We start from the raw sequence: 27,544 nt of genomic DNA, 5'->3' as shown, positions 1-27,544 counted from the left end.
CAGTGTTATTTGTACACTTTACATTGTCTTAAAAATGGCTTGTTCTGCAGACAGAGTTTTGAAAAATTGTTGAAAAGTCCTGCATCTCTTCTTGAAGTACTTGCCAGGCTGCTTTCTTAACTTTTTAAAACATTTCCAGTTAAATTCTTGAAGAATACTGAACAATACTTCTATAACTGACGATCTTTAAGTACAAAAAAAGTAAAGAATAACAAAATAAAGGGAAACTACTTAGTGCAGGTGCAGAATACTGAAAAAGATAACTGATGGGGTCACTCATGAACTCAAATATTGCCAAGCAGGTAATGGTTTTAAACAGAAAGAACCGAAGATAGTGCCCATCATCTCCTTTATTATATCCCATCAGTGCAAGACCAACAAATATGCAAGCAATCAAAACATCCAATGACTAGCAACAAGGGAAGGGGACTGCTAGAAAAGACTCACTAAATCTGATACTTCTCATTTTGTGTTATTAAAAAAATTCAAGGATTTACTACAAAGACAATTCCCAGAAGAAAAATATATATTTCCCCCTGCCTCTACTACGGATATTCCATCTTTCGCCCTCTAGTAGTATAGTCATTTATTTCTTCCTTTTGGGCTTTTTGTCTTTGGGTACAAGTAGGTCTTTCCTTTTACAGGAGATATTTCCTTAAGTACTAAAGTGAGTCTGCTACTACTGGAAGACAAAAGGATATTGCATTGTGGCTGGATTAGGGATTTTACTATTTATGCAGGAAATTAAAACATGCAATCAGAATGAAGTGTTCTTAACTGGCAGCAGAACAAGTAATGATGCCTCACTCAAATCACATGGATGTTTCAATATGAGACAGCAAAGCATTAAGATCTCCAACTGCAGAACATTCATCCACATCAGCTTCCAGTGTCTGTCCATTTCAGGGTACCAGCTGCAACAAAAAGCTCACACTACCCTTCTCCTGACGAAGGACAGCCGGTATAGGCTGCACAATCTCTCTCCATATGTCACAAGTAGGAGACCATGTAGTTCAATAGAAAACACAAAAGGACCTTTGTCTGACACGGTAAATGTGATTAGAAACCGTATACAGCATCCAGTCTAATAAGCAGCCAAGGTGCCATCCAGTGCTAGCAACAATCCAAATGCTGCTTACAACATGGATGAATGTCAACAAGTCTTGGTGAGGAATTAAAAACAAACAGACACCTCTGTCTTCTCAGTGGAGAAAAAAAAAAGAATATTCAGTGCAAATTCTGTCAATAAGACAAGCTACAGGAGAATTCCAGACATTCATAGCAAGCATATTATTTGAGCATAGAATGTATGCATATGCATGCCACACCATCTTAGAATCAATGCATGCAGCTGGTCTGAAGGTTAAAGAATCATCTGAAAATGTCCATTGTTTTTGTCACACTGCCAGCCTAACTATCTGAAATTTTGTAAATAATTGTACGTCATTTGTGAATATTGATATGATTTATACAGAACTGTATGTTATATACTGAGCTAAAATTTAACCACAGCATGCCCTGTTGACTTAGACCAGAAATGCATATAAACTATATAGCCTGTGCAAATGTATGTTTCAACAGTAGAAACTAAAACACAAAAGGGTTAACTTGCAAAACTTCAAGAAAATAAGTTGAAATTCAGCTGCTTTATGATGGTGCTATAAAGGTTCTCTCAGTTTCAATGTAGCAGACAATATCTAGAGCCAGAAGTCTTTGTATTGTCTTGGAAGAGAAGTAATTACTAGATTTAAAACAAAGTGTTTTATTGTTTTACGACTTCCAAGACCTGCAAACATCTGAGAGACATGTATTTTTAACACATTAAATTATTAGTTTCTGTTTTAGCCAGGAAACTGAAGTCAGGTGACAAAAAGTAATGTCATCCAAGCTAACTCAGCAGTAATATTTGATATTGATTAAAGAACTTTCTCAGAGAGACTGTGTATTTTGTATTGGACCTAGCAAGAACATCCAGTCATCACTATCTGCACTTGCCTTGCTCTGTAAGCAAGTTTTTTAGGACATGGTAACTTTTTTGATATAGTTAGGAATATACTAAAAAAAAGATTAGTTTAGATGTTTTCAATATTTATCTGAGACTGTCCTGCAATGTTGTTTTAAATACTCCCTGTGATTTTGAACTCTGAAGTTACTGTGTTTAGTTACAGATTACTGTATTGTTCTTTTATTGTATATTATTACATATATTTAAACCTATCTTTGTGGCTGATATTTGTAAGGCATATTTAAGCTCTTCGAGTACTTGCATATGTATTTGGTGACACTGTACAGGCCACTCCTAAATAGCCTTGCAAGTCTTGGTCAGTCTACCATTTGGATAATAGTAACATTACATGGTACACCCTTTGTAAGGGCCTTATAGCAGCTGATAAGTAGGGTGGCTGGTGGCAGATGAACTACCTTATAGTCTGGCATCTCAACCCTATAGCTGTGCCAGTGGGGAATCTTATTTGGGATCTGGAGAAAGACGGAGAAACCAGCCCCAGACCGACTGTGATCTCAGTGTGCTCTTAAAGGAAACTGCACTCTACTGTGTGTGTACTTGTCATCCTCCCAGTGTGTACGTCCCCCACTGTTGCCAGTGTGAGGACCGAGGCTCCTTGATTACTGGGCCAGTGTAGGGGTGTCACATATTAACTGGTGGCAGTGGTGGGGTATCCACATCACATATTAATTGGTTGACAATGGTGGGATAGCCACATCACATATTAATGGGCTTGCAGTGGTGTGGATATTGAATTCCTGTAATCTGTGTACAGTGGTCACTGAAGGTGTTTGTACTATCAATCAGACATGCACTGAATATAAGTTTCACATCACAACTGTTTTTTTTTTTTTTTTTGTTAGCTTAGTCAGGGAGAGCAGGCAAGCATGTTAGGAGAGGAGTATGGCAAGCTGACAAAGAGGCTAAAGGACTGATGCATGCCAACCTAAGGCAGAAATGATTTTAGCTTTGGGCACAGTTGCATTGCAGACCAGCAATCAGGTGGAAGCTGTCCTTAGAGATGTACAACTCTCAGAAAGTGGACAGCTCAACCTTTCCACAGAGGACTTAAAAGGGAGGGAGGGCTAGAGGGTGAGAGAATACAGCAATTAGTAGTGCCCAGAGCCTACCATCTGGCACTTCTAGCCACAGCCCATGATATTCCCTTTGCAGGTCATATGGGCATAAAACGTACAAAGAGATGTACTATGCAGAACATTTACTGGCCTGGGATTTCCAGAGATGTAACAGGCTACTTGCAGGATGTGTGAGCAGTGCCAAAAGGTAGGCAAGGCAGGAGACATGGTGAAAGCTCCTTTGATGGTGCTGCCTGTGACCGAGGAGCCATTTCAGAGGACAGCTATGGATACTATGGGGCCTCTGAGTACCCAAAGTTCCACAGGGAAAAAAGTATATCCTAGTGGTAGTACATTATGTTGCCAGATACCCTGATGCAGTGGCTCCGTCTTCCATTAAGGGGGAAAGGTGGCAAATGCTTTGTTAGAGATTTTCAGCCACGTAGATTTCCCAAAAGAAATACTGACTGACAGAGGTGCCAATTTCATGTCAGACCTGCCGGCTTGTCTGTGGAAGCACTGCGGGGTGAAATACCTAAAGACCACCCCCTACCAACCCCACACTAATGGTCTTGTTGAGAGGTTAAACTCTACATTCAAGTCCATGCTATGGGCATTTGCAGACCAGTTTAAGAGGGAGTGGGACAAATATTTGCCCCATCTGTTTGCTTACAAAGAGATGCCCCAGGAATCCACAGTTTTTTCACCCTTTGAGTTGTTGTATGGGCATAGGGTGAGGGGACCTTTAGATTTGATTGGAGAGGAGTGGGAGGGGGAGTGTGAATCCCACAAGTCTGTTGTGGCATATGTTCTAAACATTACATGGCTCAGGGAACTCATGTGCTTGGCCCAAGAAAACCTGGCAGAAGCACAACAGCAGAAAAAAGTCTGGTACGATAGGAATGCTCGAGCTAGAGAGTATGCTGTCGGGCAGCAGGTAATGGCTCTCATTCCTGTCAGAAACAAGCTGCAGGCAGCCTGGGAGGGACCCTACAAGGTAGTAAGGAAGGCCAGTGATGTTAACTACATGGTAGAACTGCTAGGTAGGAAATGGGCACAAACTGTACCATGTTGACATGATGAAACCGTACCATGACAGGGAGGCCCTTGTGCTGAGTATTTGCAGTGGATGGCAGGAGGACTCTGAGGGGGATCTGGTGGCTGATCTCCTCAGTAAGGCTTGGACTGTCACCTCAGTGGAAGGAGTAGCAGTGTCCCAGCAGCTATCCCCTATCCAGGTTTGAGAAATCCGAGCAGTGTTAGAGGTGGTTGGGGGCATGTTCACTGGGAAATCAGGGTGCACCCACCTGGTGTAGCACCATGTGGATACAGGACCCCAAAGGGCTATTAAGCAGGCCCCTTACAGTTCTTGGGCCATCCCAGTGGTGCTGGTACCAAAGAAGGATGGCAGCACCAGGTTGTGTGGAATACAGGAAATTAAATAGTCACACACAGTTAGATGCTTACCCCATGCCTAGTACAGATGAAGCCCTAGAGCAGCTGGATGGTGCTAAGTATCTTACCACTATTGATCTTACCAAGCAAGGGTTACTGGCAGGTGCCCTTGACTCCCAGTAAGAGAGACAGGTCAGCCTTTGTGACTCCTTTTCACTTGTATGAGTTCACGAAGATACCCTTTGGGATGAAAAATGCCCAACGACTTTCCAGAGGCTGGAAGATCATATCCAAGGAGGAGATTTTGCCCTTGCTTACCTAGATGATACTGCCATCTACAGCCATTCCTGGCAAGTGCACCTTCAGCATGTCACGGAGGTGCTGGGTAGACTGCAGAGGGCAGGGTTCATAGGTTGGTACTAGGCTATCAGCCCTAGGGCCTATATAAGCCTAGCCATAACAATTCCCTGGCTATTTCTTCCCACATTATTTACTTCCACTTGATCATTAAGCCCAACAAATGTCACGTGGGTATGGCAGAGGTCTCCTACCTGGGACACAGAGTGAGAAGTGGTAAGATCAGGCCAGAACCTGCCAAAGTGGAAGCCATTCATGCATGGCCTGCCCCTGTTACCAAAAAGCAGGAGAGGGCATTCTTTGGGACAGCAAGGGCTACAGAAAGTTTGTCCCCAATTATAGTACCACAACTGCTCCCCTCACAGACTTGAAAAGGAAAAACAGGCCAGATAAGGTAGTGTGGGCCCCAGCATGTCAGCAGGCATTCCAGAAGCTTAAAGGAGCTTTGGAGAACCTCCTGTGTTAGCCAGTCCAAATTACATCATAGAATTTGTTGTGCAGCTGGATGCATCAAACCATGGGGTGGGGGCTTTACTTAACCAGGTTTCCTCAGAGGAAGAAGAGCACCCAGTGGTTTAACTCAGTCGTAGACTCCAACCCAGGGAGGAATGCTATGCAGCTGTAGAAAGGGAATGCCTAGCCATAGTGTGGGCACTGCAGAAACTTCAGCCTTATCTGTATGGAAGGAAATTCACTGTAGTTACAGATCACAATCCCTTAACATGGTTACATCGAACCAGCCACAAAATGCCAAGTTACTAAGGTGAAGCCTAGGGCTGCAAGCATATGATATGACAGTGCAACACTGCAGTGGGGTTAGCAATGCCAACGCAGATGGGCTCTCAAGACAGGGAATGGGGTAAAGTATTCCCAGATAAGCTAGTTTTTCAAGTGACCCTTGAGAAAAATTGCTTGAGAGCATTGAGCCTGAGTTTTTTTTTTTGCGGGGGAGGGGGTGTCACACAGCCAGCCCAGCTATCTGGAATTCTGTAAATAATTCTGTCATTTGTGATTATTGATATGATTTATACAGAACTGTATGTTATGTATTGAGCTAAAATGTAACCACAGCATGCCTTGCTGACAGAATAGAAATGCATATAAACTATATACCTGTGCAAATATATGTTTTAACAGTAGAAAACATAAAAGGGTTAACCTACAAAACGTCAGAGTTCAGAGAATGAGGGAGAAACCAGCGCAAGATGGGTTGTGATCTCTGTGTTCTCTTAAGGGAAATTGTTCTTTACTGTATGTGTACTTGTCATCCTCCCAGTGTGTACGTCCCTCACTGTTGCCAGTGGTAAGGATTGAGGTTCCTTGATTACTGGGCCAGTGCAAGGGCGTCACAGTCTTACTACATGATAACGCACAACCACCTAAGACCTTTAACTTCAGATTCCTTTTCAATGACTGCACCATCATCTCAGATGCCATATGACAATTCTTTCCAGTGAAAGGCAGGCAATCCACCCATAAAGATAAAGTGGGTAAAGACGAACAAGGAAATGGAGAAATAAAAAAGAAACACAGACCAGCAGAGAGATTGAAGACTGCAGTCTTAAGTTCAGCACATCTGGGAACCAGAAAATACACCTCCACAAATAATGCTCTGTACTCCTCGTGTAAGCGTACTCACAAAATATGATCAGGGAAACCATACTTAGACTACATCCTCATCTTTTATTAACTCATGTTGTTTCACAATTGACTTATGTTTGGCTAATCTGAGTCAGGAATCTGTAACAAAAGCAAAAGTGTAAACCTGACTAAATACAGAGGCATAAGCAGCACATTGTTTGTTTTTTTTTTTTTTGGTTGTTTCTTTTTATGTGAGTGTATGAGACTTTACACATTTGCTTCTCTTCTACACCTTGCTATTGAAAAGCAGTGCAATTTATCTTTGCAGTGTATTACTGCTGTTTAGTGAAACACTCTGCGAAGTACTGTGGGTGCAACTCATTTATGTGGTTTAACAGCAGTGGTGTCATGCTGCAACAAATTCATTAAAGGCACTTTTAACTTTAACCCCTTGCTAAAATTCTGTTCCATTTCAGTTTAATAATTACTTCACTTAATATCTATAGCTATTTGTCTGCCTGTTTCATTGCGTTTGATAGTCAAGTCAACAAACAGTCAAACATCCATAGTCAGTCACAAACCAGACCACAGGCAATTTAATACACAGTAAAACATACTGCCAATGCATAAAAACAATATGCAGTCAAATACAATACAAATCAATACACCATAATTAGCCATTAAAGAAAACAAAGACTGTGTAACGGCTAAATTCCATGCAGTTATGAAGCAGTACAAGAAAAAGTACAGAAGTGTTTAAACTACAGCAGTAAATTGTAACACCAAATGGTAGGAAGATCAGAAAGAGAACGAGTGAACACAGGGAAATGAGAGGAGGGGGTCATAAAATACATAAAGGGTTGAAAGGAAGCCTAACTATACTACAGGGATACTACACAGGAAAACTGTAGGAGAATGACGTTTATGGGAATAACCAAGGAAACGTTTAACATACAAAATATCTGAAAAATAAAACTACGAGTTAACCTATAAGGTCTATGAAAAGAAAGAGGACGAGTAGCCTACATCTCTGAATCTGTTGCAAATGTCAGTTTGCCTATGACGACTAAACAAATATGTTCTGAACGAGGGTAAGAAGGGTACACACAAATACAGCTGTGAAATTCCACGTAGCACAAGCTAACCTGGTGAAGAACCTCAAGTAAATGACATTTTAACTATATGAAGGCAGCAGCCTTGTGATGGAAATAAATTCTGATTGTAAAGATTGACCAAAAATAATTATGTCTGCAGGAGGACTAGGTGGTCGGTCATTTTACAGATTAGCTCTGGTTAGTATGGCACAGAGCAGACATGACACAAACTTACATACATATTTTGTCAAATCAAACTGTCTTCAGTGTCAGTTTTTATAATATAAACTGCCAGTGCTGTTATGGAGAGGACCCCCCCCCAGTAGAAACAATAGTAAAATATTGTGTTATTTCATAAAAAAGGTACCCAACAAATATACCAGCACAATGTCACATAAACAATGTATGTGTGAAATGCAAGTCTACAAAATATCTAAAAGAGGCAGCCTTCCACAAAGACAGCAGAATGTCATATGCTAAACTTTTTCCAAGACTCAGGGGCAAGAGGGAAGATACAAGAACAGTGAGCAGGACTTGCAATGCATGCCTGTTAACAGTTCTCATGGCTCCTTCGCCTGTCAGTTTATCATTCAAACAGTATGGAAGGTGATACTTTTCAAGTTAACATTTAGCGTAGTGGGATATGAAGATCTTATGATATAGAGAAAGTTGTAATTAACACAGCATTTTGAAGAAGTGCAGTGTGTGGATAAGACAGCAGTTAGGACTGACTTACTTTTCTGACACGCTGTAAAATGCATTCCTTACTTCAATTAACTGCTAAAGGTTAGAGTGCAATTGACTTCTCCTGGCTACTCCCAATACACAAACATTTTAATACTATGCTCACTTTTCATTTGTACTCACACATGGCAGAGTATTTTAGTATTAAGACAGGGAGATTAGCAATAAAACCGTAACAGAATATGGAATGTGGCGATAGGTGTAACAAAACTTGCAAGGACTCATGGTAATCTAAAAGGAGACCAGAAAACACTAACAATTTGAAGGGGCAGATCAATACATAAGGGGAAACTAACTGTTAGTGGTGCATAATAAAGTGTAGTGGAATTAGAAGGTACCTCCCTGAAGACAGCATGTTGCTGTCATTTTAAGCTGGCATTAAATAAAAAGCATATAACAAACTATTGTACTGCTTTATTTTGGCAGACACTACATTGTTATCAGAGCATGAAAAACATTTGCTACTTGTAAGACTTTACAAACATATTATCATATTAATCAACTGTCTACTTACTCAGCAACAAATTCTAAGGGTGTCCAAGAACTAAAGTCAGCATTAGGCATTGAAGACCTATTCATTGGTGTATCCAAGGTAACACTGAGAAAGAAAACACAAAGAGAAGCCATTTACTTGCACATCAATGTCATTTTATATGAAGAAAGGTGTGTTGCTGCAGCATTGAGCACTTAAATTACCAAAAGGTGGCAAACAACGGCAAACACTGCAGAAATTTCACACATTACCAATAATAATTCCAAGAGACACAATTAAAAGCACCAGAAAAAATGTAGACTGAATGCATAACAGCTTATCTGGTATCTATTTTACAGCTATTCTAACTTAAAAAAATAATATATAATTCTTCAGCTAGTTAATCTAGTTCTTCACAAGGCAAAGCAAATTATTCACCTCTGCCTTTTAATGTTGTTGTTTGTCTTTCGGCTTTTTCCCCGTAAGGGGTTGCCACAGTGGAACTCCGGTCCGCTAATGATTGGCAGTAGATTGCTACGAAACGCCGAGGTGCCAGCTCGACACCCAACCTTCAACGAAGGCACGTCCATTTACGCACGCATGTCTTTCGAACGCTACCCAACCGCGGGGAGGACATACAGACTCCACACAGAAGGCACTCCCAAGCCAAGCCAAGAATCAAACGGGAGAACCTTTTGCTGTGAGGTAACAACACTACCGCCGTACCACCGTGACAAAGTTCACCTCTGCCTTTTGCATCTCTGCCTTTTAATAATTTTATCAATTCACAACAGCCAATTCAGTTGAAACTTTCCTTAAACAAATTTAATTTCAGCACTTCTTTCTGGTTAGTAAAGGCTTACCGGTCTCCCTTTAAACATCACTGTGATAAGCTCTTATTTTCTGTTAAGACAGGCACTCGTGTTTGCTGCAACACAGCTAATGTACTGCATAGCTAAAAACAATTTGAATGTCAAATAAGGCAAAGTTCAGCTGCAGCAAAATAAATGCAACTGGCTAATGTAACTGCTACAGACCGTACAAAAAAAAAAGTGAAAACTGTTGCGTGCATCACACAATACTTTGACTCCATGAAAATGCATCCAATAGCAGTGTAGTCTGCGGGAAAAGTATATACAGAGACTTGTACTATAGTTGTAGTCATCACAGCAGACAAAATGTCATTATTGTGTGCCAGCATGTAAAGTTAGGTCACTGTAAGCACTTAGGCAGAGGCACTTTGCATACTGTGTATTCTATGGAGTACAATGTAATTTACAAAAGGGAACCACGCCATTTTGCTGCAGACAACACATAACCCAGTGACTATACAACTGGATTGGGTCAGCATACCATGGTGGAAGAGTCTGCAAGAAGAAATACGTGGGAGTCTAACAACTGATAAAAAATCATCATAACAAGCACATATGTGTGTAGCCCCAATCCACTGGGTCTGAATGAAGAGATTAAATCAGCAAGAAAAAGGAGGGTAGTACCGCTGGAACTGAATTCATCCACAAGTCTTGGTGTGTAGCTTTACATAGTACACCCTGTTTTTACCGAATCGCACCAAGACAACACTGATATATAGACTGCATCTTATACAGCATGTATCATGGGGAGAGGAAGTTTAAAAAATAAAGCCTGATGCACAGTTCATGGAAAAAAAAAATTGTCCAATCCTGTTGTATGCATTGGTACCAGGACTGGAAAAAAAGGTAGTGTAGAATCCTCAAGACATGGAAATTGGGGCATTTTGGGATTAACAAGGCTAGACATGTAAGGGCTATAGGGCCACTAGTCTAGTAACCTCCTATGAAACTAGGAAACATTCCTACGACAGGGTTACGCCAGGGTCATGGGGAAGATGGCCCCACTGTTGTAGAAGGAAGTAGTAGTCCACAAAGCAACACAAAAACCGACAGGCCAAAAAAGAGCTATAAAAATTATAAAATGGACTACTGAAGATAAGGAAGAAATTATGTTTTGTTAATATTATGTAAGAAACCCAGAATTTCCAAACAGAAAATACTTAGAAAGATTAAAATAGACATTAAATGAAAGAAAATTACTTGTACAAGAAAAGCTGTCAAAGGTTACAACGGGAAATTTGTATTCATTAATAAAACAGATTTATGAAAACCATTACACAGATGAAGAAACTCTGGGCTGCCTAAAAGAAGGGACAGAAGAAGTGTGAAAATATAGAGAACAAAACCCAGAGAGTTTTGAAATGTATAAAAAAAAAACATGGACATGGGAAAGAAACACCGATCTGGTATGGTGCAATATTTATGCAAAGAAGAAAGCCAAACTAATCAATACAAAAAAAGCAGCCCCAAAGACATTTGAAGAGAAATACAGGCAAAGGCACGTGTATATGGAACATTCACAATTCAAAAATAAATAAAAAACAAAGGAGAATGTAGGAAACAGGATTAGTAATGTAGAAGTTAAAACAAATAGAAACTGAAATTGTGGACTGTCTGTAAAGTAAAGGATTTAGTGTCGAGAATCCAACACAGGCATGAGCAACAGCTGGAGCAGAAAGCATTTGAAAAAGATTTGCTAAGTGATGGTGCTCTGCAGCCCTCTGTAAGAGACCAGTACAAAACGCCAGTTGAAATTACAGAGCAAGGGAAGGAGCAGGAAACAGTAGCAAACAGACACATGTAATGTTGCAGAATGACTGGCAACTAGGTTCCCATATGAAGGAGCAGTACATTATGCATGGAGTATCTGAACAAGATACCTCACAGAAAGATACTCTGGAAGGAACTTTCTGTAGGTTCCTCACAGCAAACACAGCAGATAAGACACCCAAAGTCTGTCTGCTTGGGATGACATGCTTGACAAGCCACGCTGCTTCCGGAGGGCTCACCGAAACACCCCCACCCTGGCCTTATATTATAAGGCCCTGCCACTACCCTCCCCCCTTTTTTAGGCAAGGCTCAAAAGACAAACCCACCTCCCTAGAAAACACAAGTGGAAAAAAACTAAGGGTAATGCTGCTCAACGCCAGAAGTTGAAACCTCAAGATGCACGCTCTCGAAGCTCTCCTCAGTATGGAGAACATGGATATCTGTACAGTGACTGAAACCTGGTTCAAGGCACCTGAGAGCACCCCAGCACTACCAGGTTATACCTCATATCATGCTAAACTTGGACGAACCACAAAAGGAGGGGAGTATCCATATTCATCAAAGATACCCACACCTCCAGGTTAGTGGCACCATCCATGTACTAACCATAGGCAAAACTGCCCTACAGTTTGTAGCATGCTACAGACCACCCTCTCAAACTCAGGAACCCCACTCAGCCTTCCTGAAGACACTGGAGAGGATGAATGTCTCTCCAAATACCATCAGATTGGGAGAATTCAACTACTCAAACATAGACTGTGAGCATTACTCAAGCCCCAGCACCCTAGCCCAAAGGTTCCTAGAATTCATAAACTCAAATGCAATGGAACTAGTCACCACTCCCACAAGAGGAGATAATATACTAGACCTGATCATCACAAACATGGGGACATTGGTGAGATCAGACCATAAATTAATCTCACTGGAAATCCACATCCCGCCCCCACCCCCAGCACAAAAGACCACAGTGAAGAATTTCTCAAAAGCTGACTTTACACTTAAGACTGAAGTGGTATCCGCCAGTGGAAACCACAGCCCACAGACACCTTCAAGAATGCATGGATCATGCAATCCCAAATACAACCAAGACCCATTTCCCCAAAGGTAGGCGTCCTGTCTGGTGGACCCCAGCCATTAACAAGCTTTACAACAGGAGGAGGAAGCTACTACATGACAGAGCAAAATCCCCAAAAGGGAAGGCATCTCTGATTAGTACTAGCAAAAAACTACGATCACTCATAAAATCATCCAAGGCAAACTTTGAGAGAAAAATAAAGACACTAAAGACAATCACAAGGCCTTCTTTAGTTATGTTAGAAACCTGGGTGGAAACTCCCAGATATGCTCAGAGTTGGTCCAAAATGACAAAAAATACACTGAACCCACAGACATTGCCAACATACTGGCAGACAGGTTCAAGAAATATTTATCCCAGCAGAGTGTAGCCTCCTGACATCTCAGATGCCCAAGTGAGAGCCGCCTCTCCAAAGCTAAAAACACAGCATCAATGGGACCAGACGGTGTCCCGGCTACATGAACTCAAAGAGGAACTAAACCCGCATAAGGCTGCTGTTTAATCTTAGCCTTACTACAGGATACGCACTCCAAAAATGGCGCAACAGTGGTCCCACTCCACAAAGAGCCTGGTCTGCAAAGCCATGGACAGGATCATTATGGAACTCATAAACAAAGACAATGCAGACCTACAGACACTGGATCCTAACCAATTCAGCTTTGTCAAGGGCAGACCCTGCCTTTTGAACCTGGTCGACTTTTTTGAAACGGTCAATAAGGCCATTGATGAGGGTAAGGCAGTTCACACAGCCTATCTTGATCTTGCAAAAGGCATCATAGACAAGCTCACCAGCTTAAATGTAAACCCATATGTCATAAGATGGGTCAAGGACAGAACCCACAAGATCAGAATTGCTGGAGCCATATCAGACTCTAAGCCAGTCACAAGCAGTGTCCCACAAAACATACAAACTGGGTGCCATAATTGGCATCCTTCAGAAAGGCCTCAGAAACGGATAACTGGTGCCAGAGCCATGGCCTTAAACTGACATAGGTGGTAATCCATTAAGTATGGAAGAAGTAATCAGGGACCCAAGTTGACAGTAACCTCTCATTTAACACTCACATTGCCAAGGTGGTTAGGAAGACCTTCTAGATTACCCACCTTATCATGAAAGGATTCACATCTAGATCAAGAGAGGTCATTGTGCCCCTATACTCTTCCCTTATCAGGCCCATAATTGAGTACAATGCCCCATTTGGGATGTACCTTACCAGACACCTGCAGCAGCTAGAAAGACACCAAAAGTACCTCACCAAGAGGATCAAGGGTCTCAAACATATGTCATATGCTGCCCGGCTGAAGACACTCCAGCTCTATTCAGTACTCAGAGGCAATCTATGCCTGATATATAAGGCCATGTCAATGGACATGCTCCACCTCAGAAAATCTAAATCCACCAGAGCCACGAGGAGAGAATTTGAACCTCAACACAGAAATAAATAGAGGGACAGATTCATAACCCAGAGGCTCCCTACACTCTGGAGCAGAATCCCAGTCCATGTTAGGCAGAGCCCTCACTGACTAGAAATCTTTTCCAAGGTGGCAGAAGCCACCTGGCTAGGCTTATAAATGCCCTAGGGCAGACAGCCTAGTATGAACCTATGAACCTAAACCCAGATGAAAGTGATCTAAGGAAAGACCTGCTTGATTTAATAGAGATGGATAGACATTAAGACAGATGAAAGAAATAGATTACAGAAAGCAAATAAGACCAAAAATGTTAAGAGAAGACTGGTAAAAACTAATGAACACAGTATTCAGGACTATAAAGAAAAATTCACATGATACAGCAGAAATAAACAGAATATATTACTGTGCAGCTAAACTAAAAACCACAAAAACATACAGTAGCAAAGGAAAGAAAGGCAGCAAGTAAAATGCCATCATGAAAGCAATGACTAGAGGAAACTACAAAGTAATTAAAACAAATAGTATCACTGTCAGAATAATACTGAAAAAGGGAACAGATATTCAAAAATACTTAAAACAGACGTAATAAAAGCAACACATAGTATCCAAACAAATCAAGATTTATCATACACTATTGCCAATAGTGAATTAAAAATACCACCAAAAGCAGGAACAAACTTAGAAGACATGCAAATAAATATAAAGGGAAACAAAGCACAAAGAATTTATGAAACCCCTGTTGAATATGAAGATACTGAATGTCCAGAAGAATTAAAAAAAAATAAATTGATGAAGGAACAGCCAGAGAAATTAAGACAAAACTAAGAAAAGCCCCTAAATGGAAAACCAAGCCCAGATGTTACACAAAGATTTAGCCCAGAATAAGAATTACAAATAGTCCTCCTTCACCAACCTGTTAACAGGAAAAATCATAGTCCTCCTTAAGAGTGAACCTGCAAGCCATCCTAAAAACTACATACCAGTAAACTTGACACCCAACAACATACAAATTTATACACTGAAACACAAAACTCATATGGAATAAAGGATCATTCGTTGCTAAATAAAGCCACAAAAGAGAATTGCAAAAGCAGAAGGCTAATTATGGCATGGATAGATTACAAAAAGCATTTGACAGCATTCTAAATTCATGGATAAAGGAATGCTTAAGGATGTACAAAATTTATTTTTATTATTTTATTTAAAGGGAAGTTATGTGCTTACCATAACATTCCATCTGTGTTGTCCATTTTCATAGATGGGTTCAGATCCGAAAAGCAACTTAGCAACTTAGAACTATCTCAGATCTTATTTGTTACTATAGTATATTGTTACTATAGTATAAGCTAATTATTCTTGTATAAACATACATAAAACTAAAAACACAAAAAGGTCTAGACAAGGCTATATCTGGAGCTTTATCACGGTTGGAATATACAAATTTTTTTATATGTATATCTACTCGCTTTTCTAGAAAAAGAAACAGAAGGATGGGGGTTGGTGGTGGGGAGTTGATTATCTGATGTTGTCAATTTTCATTCTGTACTCCTGGCTGGAGGCGTTCAAAATACCTAAGGCTACTGTAGCAGTTATCAATATGAGCAATTTTCACACTATAAATTGCATATTTTACAGCAAAAATATTTCAGTTGCTCATTTTTCCTTCCTATTCTCTTTACTTCAGGTGGTTTTAAAAACATTTAGTCTAATAACAAATTTTAAGTGGAAAAAAGTAAACATGAGAACAAATATAATGAAGATAATAAGACAATAAAAAAACAGAACACTGGTTTCTTCATGGCTAAAAGTTAATTTCTGAAAGAATGAAAAAGAACAGAAACCAATTATTTTAAGTAGAAGTCCTGGCAATAGCATGTATTTTAGCATGGATAACCTCAATTTCAGGTAAACCAGGGCCTGCGTTAGCAACTGCCTATCCTATTTTACAATGTGGTGTGTTTGTTTTTTTTTTTGTTGTTTTTTTTTATTAAAGGGATTTTATTAAAACAAAAAGTCTTGTAAAATGTGACCTAGGTTTCAATGGTGATAAGAAAAAAAACTCATGGGATGATGAATCTGCTCTGCCATGGGATATGGGGTGTATATGGTGACACTTTCCATATTATCTTAAAATGAAGGAAAGAATAATCAGTTATATTAAGAAATGCAAACTGAGTATGTGAATTTGATAAAGAAAGGATTTCAGAATGGATATTCTGCAGAATATCAGACTACACTGGTATGTATTTATATTACACCTAAAAATGCTTATTTTGGATCTTCAGCAATGAGGATGTATCCGAGGGGCCTAGAAGTAAAACTATAATAAAAGAGGGCAGATTTCTGAAAATTTTAAGAACATATTTAGTATGAAAGACGTGAACTCAGTTGCAGGAACGTGGATAGAATTTACATATTATTCCCCAAGGTACAATAACTAGGCGAGACATGACAGAAATTATATATTTCACAGGAACATGCCTATTTTGAGACCTTTGATACACATCCAATAACTATTCCAGATCATGTGCCAATAATTACCAAGACAAAAATGCAGGGAAATGAAATAAAGATGAGGCACTGGAGCTTCCCCATCTACCTGTTAGAGAGAGGAATTTAAGGAATGGGTATTGGAAATTATCCAGAAGTTATTAGAAAAGATAAAAATTACTTCAGAAGTTATAACTAGTGAGTGGAGTAAATCAAAGTGGAGTTAAAAATAAGGTAGAAATAGAAGAAAGATCTGGTTAAGTAACAAATATTTAGAGGGGGCTGATGTATTAATAATATGCATGAGTTTAGAAAGATTGCTGTTAAACAACTGCTATTTGATGACACCAAAGCACACAAACTTTTGGCATGATGACTTGGGCAACAAAGTAGAAAGGGTTGTTGCCAAATTTAGGGAGCCTATAATAAGAGAAATAACCTGAGATACTGTACAGATATTGGAGATATTTTGGAAATTTTACAAAACTTTGTATAAAGTAGGAAAGTGGGGAAATCGAGAAAAAGCACAAATGGAAATATTTATGGAAGACTTAAATATGCCAAGATTAGAGGCAGATGAGGATCAATAATTAACAGTTAAGATAGAAGGAGATGAGATAAAAATGATGCATAACCAACCTACAGGAAAGTCTCCAGGAACAGATGGTGTTCTGGTTTTGTTTGACAGTATTTTAAGGGGGGGGGGGCACTAATATCCTGAAAAAAAGTCGTGGTGGCTGTAATATCCAAAGTTGGTAAAGATCCACCCAATCAAACTTCATATAGGCCCATCTTAATTCTAAACCATGATTGTAAAGTGTTTTCTTCATATAGGCCCATCTTAATTCTAAACCATGATTGTAAAGTGTTTAGGTCTATAATGACTAAAAGAATAAAGGTAATGCCAAAATTGATAGACATGGACCAATATGGTTTTGTGGAGGAGAGGCAAACATTTGACAACATTAACAGAACAATGATCATCTACAAGGATGCAGAATGTAAAAAAATATAACTGCTATTGATGGATCTTTAAAGCATTCGACAGAGAAAGCTGGGATTTTATGAGTAGGACAATGGAAGCACGCACTTGCATTTCCTGACACAATAAGGTTATAAGGACATACAGGGATTTCAAGCAAAAATCAAAAAGAAAGGTCCCCTTTGATAAGTTGTGTCTGAACAGAGGAACCAGGCTGGGGTGTCCTCTTTCCTCTTTAATACTTGCATTTTATTTACAACCACTGGCAAAGAAAATAAGGGACACAGAAATTCAAGGATATAACTGGTATGGTGTTCAAGTTAAGTTGGCATTATTTGCAGAAGATATTCTTTTGTACCCAATGGAACCAGAAAAGGGCATCTCAGTGTTGTGGAATATACTGATACAGTTCTGATTTTTTTTTTGGAATATAAAATTTACTGAAGATAAAACAAAGGCTGCAGCTATAAACTATGTACCCACACGTGAATCGGTCCAGCAATACCCATATTTATGAGGATCTGATAAAATGAAGTATCCAGGAGTATGGATTAAAAAGGATTCAGTTATGGTAGATAAGGATGTGAGAAGACACTAGACAAAAGATAACACAAACTGAGAAATTCGAAGTGCTTGCTTATGGATCTGGATAACAAGAAAAAAGCAGTAAAATGTTTTTAGTCCATTTAGTTTTATACACAGGTCAGGCATATTTGTATTAATCAGAGAAGAAGTTGTGGGCATTAATTAATAAAGACATGAAGGATGTTATCTGGGAGGGGAGGAAGGCAAGAGTTAAATGGGATAGGATGATCCTCCCAACAGAAAAAGGAGGTTTACAATTATCCGATTTAAAGGGAAACTTCAGAAAGTACAATTGTGTAAAATCTTACCAGAACAGTAAATGTCCTTCTCTTCATTGTTCCATCTCCTGCCAAAGAGAGGACAACGTCTGGCCAGTATACCAAAGCCTTCAGCTCTTACAGGCGCTGTATGCCAGGCATATGTTCTCTGTGCATGATGTAGGGCATAAAGGTGACACACGGACACAGATACTCAGAAATGAAAAAGCCCCAGGAGTAAAAGAATACCCACAGGGACAAAACAGGACCACATGCATCCAGAAGGAAAAATAAAGAAGGGAGAAGGGCCCCTCGGCCAGGAGGACAACTCTAACAAAGGGCAAGAGCAGACCACAGAGGGAAGGAGGGAGGGACCGAATACTGCCAACAGTGAAAAAAGGATATCTACTGTTATAAGATTTTTCACAACTGTACTATGTCCTTCCACATCACCATGCAGTGTTCTTTACCAGAGAGAGAGTACAAAAGCTCAAGATGAAGCCTGGGAGAAGGAAGGTATAGAAGAGCCCTCTACAAATCCATGCAGAATAACCCTAACAAAGCCAGCACTGACCATGGAAATAACACCTGACTAGTAATGGTTAGTGAAAGTATGAACAGAGGAACAAGTAACAGCCTCAAGGATGACATTGGTATCAGACCCTTGAAAAAAGCATCAGAAGAGGCAACTGCCCTAGTAGAATGTGCCTTTATCAACGAGGAAAGACATTTTCCATGAAAAGAATAACAAAAGAAAATTACTTTAGAAATCCAGGAGGACATGGTTTGCTTAGAAACAGCCAAAGTCCTGGGATGAAAGGAAACAAACAGCTGCTCAGATTTGCAAATAAAACTTTAGTTTTTATCCAAATAATATTTCGGCTGTCTATGTAAATCCATTGCGTGACGAACTCTCACTGGCAGACTGTGGAAAAGGAAAAAAGGAAGGAAGATGAACAGACTAATTAAGGGACACCTTGATTGACCACCTTGGGCATTAAGAAAAGATTAGTGTGAAGAGAGAGACTGTCTGCGTGGTAAACTAAGAAAGGAGTAATAGTCATGAGGGCCTGAAGTTCAGACACTTTCTAGGCTGATGTGAGAGCCAAAAGAACAGTCTTCCATATACAATGTTGTGAGGAAGCTGAAAAAGTAGGCTCAAAAGGAGCCTGAGACAATTTTTCAAGGACAAAAATGAGGTCCCAGGAAGATGAACACGCTTCTTGGGAGGCCTGATATGAAGGACACCTTTAAGAAACTGCTTGACCTGAAATCTAGAGCCCAGAGGAAGAGTCAAAAGGCAGACAAGCAGAAACTGGTGACGGGTGAACATTAACTGAAGAATATGCCAACCCCATATAGAACAGATCACACAAATAAGAGAGAACCAGAGGAACCTCCACAGGTAGGAGATCCTGACAGCGAAAGAGGCACCAGACAGAAAATCACTTCCATTTGGACATGCATGATTTCCTGGTAGTGGGTTTCCTGGCCTCCTGTAGAACAAGAAGCACATCCTCAGAAAAGGTGTGCCTGAAAGTGATCAAAACCCTATCACCTACAGGGTCAGTTGAAGAGTGGACAAGTAAGGATGGGTAAGAGATCCCTCATCTTGTGTGAGAAGATGCAGCTGGTGAGGCAGCTTGTGGGGATTGCCCCAGCCAAGTGAGAAAGGAGGAGGAACCAATGCTATCTGGGCCAAAAGGGAGTAACTAGTAAGATTTTGAGAGTCCTGCCTGATCCTGCAGGGCTCATGGTAACAGATGAAGGAAGAAAGCATACAGAAACTTCCCCTTCCAAGGGAAAGACAGGGTCATTTACTTTCCAAGCCAGAGGACTTAGACTCTAGATCAAAATACAGAAAATTGTCTGTTCAGAGTGGAGACAAACGCTCTACCTGAGGAATGTCTCACTGATGAACAATGCACGGCAACACATCTCACTGAAGCATCCATATGTGAACGTGTGCACCAGACCTGCTCAAGGAGTCTGCCACAAGACTATGCTCCGAGGGAATGTAAACTGCCTGAAGAGTCACTTGATACTGGACAGCTAGATGCCACACCTAAAGAGCTAGTCTGCAAAGAAGATAGGACCTTGTGCCTCCTTGTATGTTGACATACCACATTACTGTGGTATTGCCTGCAAAGATCTTGAGGGGACTGGGATGAGAGAGGGAATGAAAAGCCAGAAGAACCAAAAGCAGAGCCCTCATCTCCTTTATACTGATGTAGTCTAACCTCTGATGAGAAGACCAGAGAGTCTGAACCTTGAGGAGGCCACAGAAGGCACCCAATCACCTTCCTGAGGCATCTGTAAAGAGCTCCTGAGTTGGAATTTGAGATTGAAAAGAAAGCCCCGGGTTGAGTGATAGTTTATGAATCCACCACTGAAGCTCAAGCTTGAGATGAAGAAGGAAAGATGCCAGGGAAGTTGAACCCCTGAATTTTCCTCATATAGAGCATGAAGAGGGGGATTATGGGAATTTGTGGAAGCCATGAACTTGAGAACCCTTTGAAATTCCCTGCCTGTGACAGATGCCAGAAAAAGAAGCGACTAGAAAAAAAGCAATCAGAGAGACAGCCTTTGAGGCAGGCAGAGATGCTGGTATGGGAACTGTATGAAGTCTGCTGCCAAGGAGAATATGATCCTGGGAAGGCAAAAGAACAGATTTCTGAAAGTTTATAGTGAACCTCAGACTCTACAACAGGGAAGTAGTAAACCTGAGATCCTGAAGCAGATGTTGGGGAAAATAGTTTGAAGAAGCAGATTGCCTAGCTAGGGAAAGATCCGAATTCCTAGAATCCTGCAAAAAGCAACAGAATAGGAGTGAGGCATTTGGTGAATACCTTTGGGACAGTACAGAGGCCAAAAGGCAAAGCCAAGAACTGAAAATGCAAGGAAGAAGCAGAGAAATGGGGATGTGAAGCCAGGCACCTCCGAGATCCAATGATACCAGAAAGGCATGGGGTAGAACAGGGAATAATGTCTGTAGTGATAGCATCCAAAAGAAAGGAATCTTAAGAAAGGTGTTAAACAGAGAAATACCCAGACTTGGTCTTCCAAGTGTAAGAGTAAAATCCCTTTCCTACCTGAGCAGGAGGCATGACTTGAATGGTGCCCTGAGATAAGAGGGACTGAAGAACCTCTGGGAAATGACAAAGGTGCAAAGGAGGTTTAGAAATGCCTGAAAAGGGAGGAAGGGATTTCCAAACAATGAAATATCCTTGATGGATAACAGACAGAGCCCATGTGTCTGAAATGATGTGAAACCAATTTGGAAGAGACAGGGACAGATGGAGGAACAATGTAACTTGGCTGAGGGCAGGAATCAAAGTGTCAAACAGAACCTGACTTATCCTGGAAAGCAAGTTTCTTGGAGGCAGGAATGCAAGTAGACTTAACAGGAGGAACATGCCTATAACCATTCTTGCCCTTAGGACGACAGTAAGATTGCCTTTGAACAAAAGCAGACTTGTAGGGATAAGTCTTCAGCAATTTGGGAATAGGAAAAACAAAAATATGTTTTAGTTCCTGCAAGGCTTTAGCCTTGTCCAGGACAAAACTGAAAAGTTCAGCTGCAGCAGACCCAAAAAGATTTTTATTACCTAAAGGAACATCCAAATGTTTGGCCTTAATGCCATCAGCCAAAGCCTGAAGATGAAGCCAAGATAACACCTCATAACTGAACCAAAGGCAGCAACCCTGGAAGGAGAAATCAGCTGTATTTGACTGAGTGGTGGGCAACTTGAGAAGCAGAGCCCAAAGGGCCAAAGCCTTCCCCTAGAGTCAGGAAGGTCAGAAACCACCTTAGAAACATGAGAAAGAAGGGACAAAACATACCTGGTCATACAAGTCTGGTAGCTCATTGCCCTAAAGGACAAGGTGGCAGCAGCGTAAACTTTTTTGCCCAGCCTTTCATAGACCTACTATCCTTATTAGAAGGCAACAGCTTGGCAGAGGTCAATAATTTGTGTGGCTTAACAAAAGAGACAAACTACAGAAGAGTCAGCAGAAGGGCATCCGTAAGGAAATTTGCACTCAAGAACTTTATAGAACCCATCTGACTTCTTAGGTGCAGGGGACTGACAGTCAGGGACTAAAGACATCACTGAGAAAGAATTGAGAGGCCAGCCAGAACAGAATGAACAGCAGACAGCTTAGGAAACTCCAGCTGTAGGAGCTCATAATATCTTTTCTGAACCTGAGAGACCTGAGAACAATCCCAGTTAAAATGATCCATCACACAGGCAATGGTATCCCCAAAGGAGATTTCCTCCAAGGGAGAATCTGGACTTCTGGAGTCCTCCTCCTCTAAATCACAGTATAAGGGGGAAGGGATTTGGCAACAGTAAGCCAAGGATTCTTCCTCACAGTCCAGGTCCTCATCCGAGGAATCCAATTCCCTGGGCCTCTGGAATGGAGTGGAAGACCAGGGAGGAGCAGGCACAGAGACCCCTTGAGGAGGCTTCCAAGGCCATCAAAGCATTAAAAAGACCCAGAGTGAAATCCTGCCATTCACATTGGGTATTCTTAATAGGGGAAATATGCTTTGTTTTTTGTTTCTTTTTCTGATGGACTGCCTCATGAAACACCCTCAGAGTGTCCGAACCCTGACAAGACTCAATGGTTGTAGGAATCTCCTCCCTAAGATTCAAGGAACGCCCCCCTGTTGGATATAATCAGACGAGGTTCCCCCTCAATGTCAGGCACAGCTCTGTGGTATGGCAAAGTATGAAACCTGTGAAGGGGTCTCGGGTACAAGAGGTTTGTCAAGCACTAGTGACACTGTGCTCAGCTTGTACCTCTGAAATGGCCTCAGTCAAAATGAATGTTGGTTATTCCAACTGCAGTGTTGCAGACCATCTGCCACTTGCATGCTGCCAATCTTGCCGAGCCACAGGTGCCCTGCTGACTGCATCCCTATACTGCACTGTTGTGCTGGATCCTCAAATAGTGGAACCTGTGGAAAGTACAGTTGTGTACACTTGCCATAAATGTAGATGTTCAAAGTGTATTCACTGTTGCAGTCATTACAATTGGGTTATCCTGCTGGCAGGCTACCCTCAGTCAGCCTGAATTCCAAAGTCTAGGTCCGGCGTCGGTTGCTGTCACCTCTTCCCTGACGTCAGTGCACCAGGGGTATAAAAGACGCAGCAGACGCCATTTTCTTCAGTTTTTCTTCCCCAAGATGTCAGGTGCCCCCAAAAGGGTAGGCTAAAAATTTGCCAATAAAACATGCATGCACCAAAGTATATATTTTGCCTTCATCTACAAGCAAAATACACCACATAGGTTGTGTAGAATAGAGAAGTACAGATAAATTCCAGCAAAGAAATGGGGGATGGCAGGTGGGTAACCTGGACTGCAACAGTGAATACACTCTGACATCTACATTTAAGTGTACACAACTGTACTATGTCCTTCCTGTTTCACTGTTGCAGTCATTACAAGTGGGTTGAATCCCAAAGCTAAGGTTGGGAGGTTGGAGCAAAATAGCATTAGGAGCGGCTATTAGGCCCTGTAGAACTGCAGTGGCAAAGCCTGCCCTGGATTTAGAGTAGAGTGGTAAGTGATAGTGCTTTGTGAAGGTGTGCACTGAACTCCAAGAAGCAGCCTCTAAAATCTCTTTGGTTGGTAATCCCCTGAGGAAGGCTGTTGAAGTGGCTGCTGCTCCGGCTGAATGTGGCCTAATGCCCCTAGGTACTGGCTTGCCATGTTGTGAATAGCAGAAACGAATGCAGTGGCCTATCCACTTTGAAATAGTCTGCTTTGAGATAGCCTTTCCTTGTGATCCTGCAGCATATGCCACTAGTAATTGCTCTGTCTTTCTGAAAGCTTCAAATAGAAACATAGCTGCCTGTGTTATGTCCAAAGAACGCAGAATTCTCTCCCCCTTATTCTGTGGGTTTGGATAAAAGGTAGGCAGATGAATAGTTTGGTTAAGGGCCACACTGGACACTACCTTAGGCATAAATGTTTGGTTTGTCCTCAGAGAGACCCTGTCTGGATAAAAAAAGATAAAAGGTTCCACAGCCATGAGTGCCTGTAGCTCTGAGACTCGTCTTGCAGAAGTTATTGCTAGGAGCAGAGCTGTTTTCCAAGATAAAAACTTTATATCAGCTGTAGCGGCTGGCTCAAAAGGAGGCAGGGTGAGTTTTTCCAAGACATAACTGAGGTCCCATGCAGGTATTGGTGATCTCCTTGGAGGCCTTAAATTTTTGGTCCCTCTGAGGTTCTGCCTTACTAAAGGATGAGAAAAGATTGGTGGCTCTGTATTGTAATGAGATGAAATGGCAGAGGCATGAATTTTTATAGATGAAAAGGATAGGCCTTTGTCCAGCATCTCAGTCAAGTATTGCAAAATCTAAGGAATATTTGGTACAGCTGTGTCAATCCCTCTTGCCTGGTTCCAAGCAGAGAATCTCTTCCATTTTCCAGCATAGGAATTTCTAGTACTAGGCCTCCTGGCCTCCAAAATGACATCCATCACCACACCTTAGTGAGAGGTGTGTTTTGTATGACTACATTATCCGCCATGCTGCCAGATTTAAGGTCTTGAGTTGGCTGTGCAGGATTTGATTGTTCTGCTGGGACAGTAGATGAGTCACTTGAGGTAAGGTCCAGGCTGGGCACTGAGACAAATTCCTTAGGATTGGATACCAGTACTGGTGTGGCCAGTCTGGGGCAATCAGTATCATTTTTGGCCTCTCCTGTCTGACCTTTAGGAGTACTTTGGGGAGGACAGGCAGAGGAGGAAAGGCATATACTAAGTTTTTCCAGCTGAAAGACAGGGTATCCACTTTCCATGCTTGTCTGTGATAAAACCTTGTGCAGAATCTCTTTAGTTGGCAGTTGTGAGGTGACCTCAGTGAACCACTAGTTTTGTTAGCAGTCCACCTCCTGTGGTACACTTATCCTTCCTAGTGTCCTATGCCTTGTCCTTTACAAGAAGTACCTTGTCTAATGGGAAATATATTATGGCTAGGGAGACCTATTCCATCTGCCCACAGCACTCACATTCTGCACTAATTCATGCCAAATTTGATGTCAATAATGCTGTTCTCTGGTGCTTTTGTTCAGCAGGTGCAAGCTGTGTGTGGAGAGGATATGCAGTAATACTTCATTATCTTTGCTAGTGAACTCATAGCATTATCTCCTTCAGGTGGCCATGCCAGTACCTGTATACTTTTAGGAAAAACAGATCAGTCATTAAGTGTGTATAGTGTGCTGTGGGATGTACAGGAGTAAGACCAAGATCTACATCCCACTTCATGCAGCTGGTTTCCCACTATATATATAGTATTAAGAACAGCCTCGGCCCTCCTCACTTCTGTACTGTAACCATGCAATACACAGCCCTGGACCCCCCCCCCCGGGCATATAATCACTATAGTTCCCTATGGCCTTGTTTTAACACCACCACTCCAGCCATTTGCAGATGGCATTGTGCCACGCCAGCGTCAGATTCTGGATTAAACATGCACCACACTTGACGCACTTTTCCTGACATCCACCATGTTGTTACTGATATGCAACACCGGGCAGGACTCCTTACTTAACTCTGTGACGTTGCTGGCCTACACAGGCTTTTGCCAAATTCCTATATTTTAAAAGTTATACAGTTGTAAACAGTCCTGCACAAAATGGTACCAACATGTTATATCTTGCTAACAAAGGTAAAAGCTACATTAATGAAGCCAATAATTGCCAATGCTTGGGAACCCCTGCAGGTGCATAATAAGCCATCTATATGTTACTACCAGCCATGCACATCATGGAGAAACCAAAGCATGTGATCTTTACACTTGTGTATACAGCATGCATACTCATGGACTGCCGTAGTGCAACACTACATTGTGTGATATGTGACTTAAATGTGTGTTTCATGCACTACCATTTTGCTCCATATGTACGTGACTGAATGGCCATGGCTACTTTAGGATCCGGGAAATGTAGACCTTCATCACTGTGCATCAGGAAGGGCAGGATTCTTCTATTCTTCCTGCACATTAACTTTGGGAAGTACCTACTGGGCAATGACAAGGGCCCTTTAACAAAAAAGTGAATGCTTGGCATGAGTTGGTAGGAATGTTGAGTGATACCACTTGTATTGCCTATTCTAGCGAGCACTGCTGGCATCATTACTGTAACATGGCAGCACTACACTGACCTGCTTCACCAATGGTTCACAGACTTTTATTAGGCTATTAATCTATCAGGATCTTAAGAGGCCAAGCCTTACATTCCCATTGGAGGTTTTAGCCCTTGTCTTTTTCATATGAATAAACCTCAGAGAGAAGCAGATGTTCATGAAAGGAAGACAGAAAAGTACAGTTTTGTACCTACCATAAATGTAGATGTCCGAACTGGATAGCATCTGCAGTCATAACAACTGGGTTGTCCTGTCGTCAGGCAGCCCTGCAGTCGGCCGGATTCCAAAGTCCGGGTCCGGCTTCGGCTGATGTCGCACTCCACCCGACGTCATCTCTGTTGGTCTTCGGGTATAAAAGCATCAGCCGACGCCATTTTCCTCAGTGTTTCTTGCCCCAGATGCCAGTAGCCCTCTTGCAGGCTAAAATTTGGATAGATGCCAATGTTTCCAAATAGATAGAGGTAAACACAACAATAAGCATGTATGTACATATATACAAACAAATACACCATAAAGAACTCCCCCCCAACAGCTAGCTATTAGGAGGGTAAACACCCTGGGAGTACCACAGAGGGGAAGGAGGGAGGGTAATCCTGACTGCAGATGCTATCCAGTTCGGACATCTACATTTATGGTAGGTACAAAACTGTACTATGTCCTTCATGGATGCATCTGCAGTCATAACAACTGGGTAGAATACCATAGCCAACTAGGGGAGGAGGATAAAAGTAGATTATGGTGTGTTTAGGATCCCTTGCAGTACAGCAGTGGCAAACCCTGCTTGGGATCTGGAATATAGAGGCAAATTATAATGCTTGGCAAATGTATGCACGGAGGTCCAAGTAGCCGCCTCAATAATGTCTTTGGTTGCCACTCCTCGTAAGAAGGCTGTGGTAGTGGCTGTTGCCCTTGTAGAATGAGGTCTTATGTTCTGTGGAATTGGTTTTCCATGGAAGGAGTAACAGAATCGTATGCAATTTCCTATCCATTTGGAGATTGTCTGTTTGGAAATAGCTTTTCCTTCCCTTCCTGTTGCATAGGCTACAAAAGTTGGTCAGTCTTTCTGCTATTTTTGTTCTGTCCAAGTAGTAGCGTAGCTGTCTATGTACATCCAAGGTATGCAGTATTCTTTCCCTCTGTTTTGTGGGTTGGGAAAGAAGGTAGGTAGGTGGATTGCCTGGTTTAAAGACACTCTGGATACCACCTTGGGCATAAATGTAG

The 27,544-nt window shown here is 41.4% G+C and overlaps 1 protein-coding gene across 1 annotated transcript in view; it reads right to left on the bottom strand.

Moving 5' to 3' along the window:
* The window catches only part of QDPR (quinoid dihydropteridine reductase), a 277,957-nt gene that overhangs the window by 65,663 nt on the left and 184,750 nt on the right, over positions 1-27,544 (bottom strand). Inside the window, exon 6 of the mRNA XM_044062191.1 lies at positions 8,767-8,850. Coding sequence (XP_043918126.1) covers positions 8,767-8,850 — 84 coding nt within the window. The remainder of the gene's footprint in view (positions 1-8,766; positions 8,851-27,544) is intronic.

The sequence above is a fragment of the Protopterus annectens genome, chromosome 2.part1, assembly GCF_019279795.1.
Source record: "Protopterus annectens isolate FY-2018-M chromosome 2.part1, PAN1.0, whole genome shotgun sequence".
NCBI classification, from domain to species: Eukaryota; Metazoa; Chordata; order Ceratodontiformes; family Protopteridae; genus Protopterus; species Protopterus annectens.
Note: the sequence above shows the minus strand (reverse complement) of the source record. Positions and strands in the feature narration are given on the sequence as shown.